The sequence below is a fragment of the Cryptomeria japonica genome, chromosome 3, assembly GCF_030272615.1.
Source record: "Cryptomeria japonica chromosome 3, Sugi_1.0, whole genome shotgun sequence".
Taxonomy (NCBI): Eukaryota; Viridiplantae; Streptophyta; class Pinopsida; order Cupressales; family Cupressaceae; genus Cryptomeria; species Cryptomeria japonica.
This window is the reverse complement of record NC_081407.1, coordinates 197,051,730-197,053,239: the sequence shown is the minus strand read 5'-3', so window position 1 is coordinate 197,053,239 and position 1,510 is coordinate 197,051,730. Positions and strand designations below refer to the sequence as shown.

Here is a 1,510-nt window from a genome sequence, read left to right as displayed (position 1 = left end):
AAACTATTCCTTCCGAGGATTAACAGAAGAATTCAATCTCTGGTGACTAAAATCTGTTTAACTCGCCGTATAACACACTTTAAACCCATAAATCTTTCCATAATAACAATATGTCATTTTTCGAAGGTCATGGTGCTGGACTTGGACCCTAAAACTATCACCTTCAGAACCAATATAATCAGACTTCATTCTCATACTTGGTAAAGAGAAATTTATCAAGTTCACAAGTTATAAACGCTAAACTTGAAAAAAATTACCCAATTCATAAGGCATAAACACTATAGTTTAAATGGAAATTGCAGGAGCAGAGCTAAGCATAGCAGAGCAGGAGATGCAACTCTCAGTGAATAAATTTGGAGCAAATTCATATGCAAATCCAATCCGAAATGCAAGCCCGAATACTAGTTGTAGAGGTACAAGCCCGGACATGTCAAAATCCATGGTAGAGCGCGTAATTGAGGTAGACAGGAGATGGTCTGTGTATATTCACAATATGAGAGTACCGAGGGTGTTTCTGAAAGCCCTTGAGATTTCCGGAGATGAGTTCCTATGGATCCCTGTAACTGCTGCCCTCTGGCTCGCACCATTTTCTTCCCCTGCAATTCCCAAAATCAGGTGGGTTTTACTCAATCTTTTAATAGGCTTTGTCTTTGACCTGGTAGTAGTAGTCTCTCTCAAGTCCACAATTAAAAGGCCCAGACCAGAGTACAATAAAGGCATGCATTTGGTATTCTCTGTTGATCGCTGGTCATTCCCCAGTGGCCATGCTTCCAGGGCTTGTTTTATCGGCTCCTATGTATGCTTATGCCTGCAATTATTGGAAGCACAAATGCCTGGATTTGTTGTTGGTAATCTAAGTGTTGGGTTTTTTAGAGCTGTGGTTATATTGATAATGGTGTGGTCCATAGCCACTTCCACTTCAAGAATTTTGCTGGGTAGGCATTATTTGCTTGATGTTATAGCAGGTGGATGTTTGGGGGTGCTGGAAGCTTTGATTGTTCATAACTTGCTCTCTGTTTCTGAAAGGGTTTCGGAAGCTTCACATTTGTGGGTTGTGGCTAATGCTTGTAGACATCAAACATATTTGCCTTATTCTTTCTGCAGGGACCACAATGCAGGAATTTAATGTCTTCTCTGGTTTGAATTTGGAACATAAAATTTGTCGACATCAATCATATTTGCCTTATTCTTTCTCTAAGGACTTTAAAGCAGGAATTTGATTTCTTCTCTGGTTTGAATTTGGAGCATTAAATCTGTAGACATCAAAGATATTTTCCTTATTCTTTCTGTAAGGATTATAATACTTGGATTTAATCTCTTCTCTTGTTTGAATTTGGAGCATAAAATCTGTGGACATCAAAATATATTTACCTTATTCTTTCTGTAAGGACTTCAATGTAGGAATTTAATTTCTTCTCTGGTTTAAATTTAGAATATATTTTATGTTTTTGGACATACACACTTCAAGCCAAGCAATCAATGCGTGTAATAAATAATATTGAAAGAATAA

The 1,510-nt window shown here is 37.5% G+C and overlaps 1 protein-coding gene across 1 annotated transcript; it reads left to right on the top strand.

Moving 5' to 3' along the window:
* The first annotated feature begins 220 nt into the window (after positions 1–220).
* Positions 221–1,146, top strand: LOC131061609 (probable lipid phosphate phosphatase beta). Its single transcript, XM_057995382.2, has one exon. It carries the CDS (start codon positions 290–292, stop codon positions 1,124–1,126), a length of 837 nt encoding a protein of 278 aa, XP_057851365.2. The 5' UTR covers positions 221–289; the 3' UTR covers positions 1,127–1,146.
* Positions 1,147–1,510: the final 364 nt, after the last annotated feature.

Excerpts from the sequence above, each read along its gene's own strand:
- LOC131061609 (XM_057995382.2), top strand. The coding sequence starts at position 290 with ATGGAAATTGCAGGAGCAGAGCTAAGCATAGCAGAGCAGGAGATGCAA.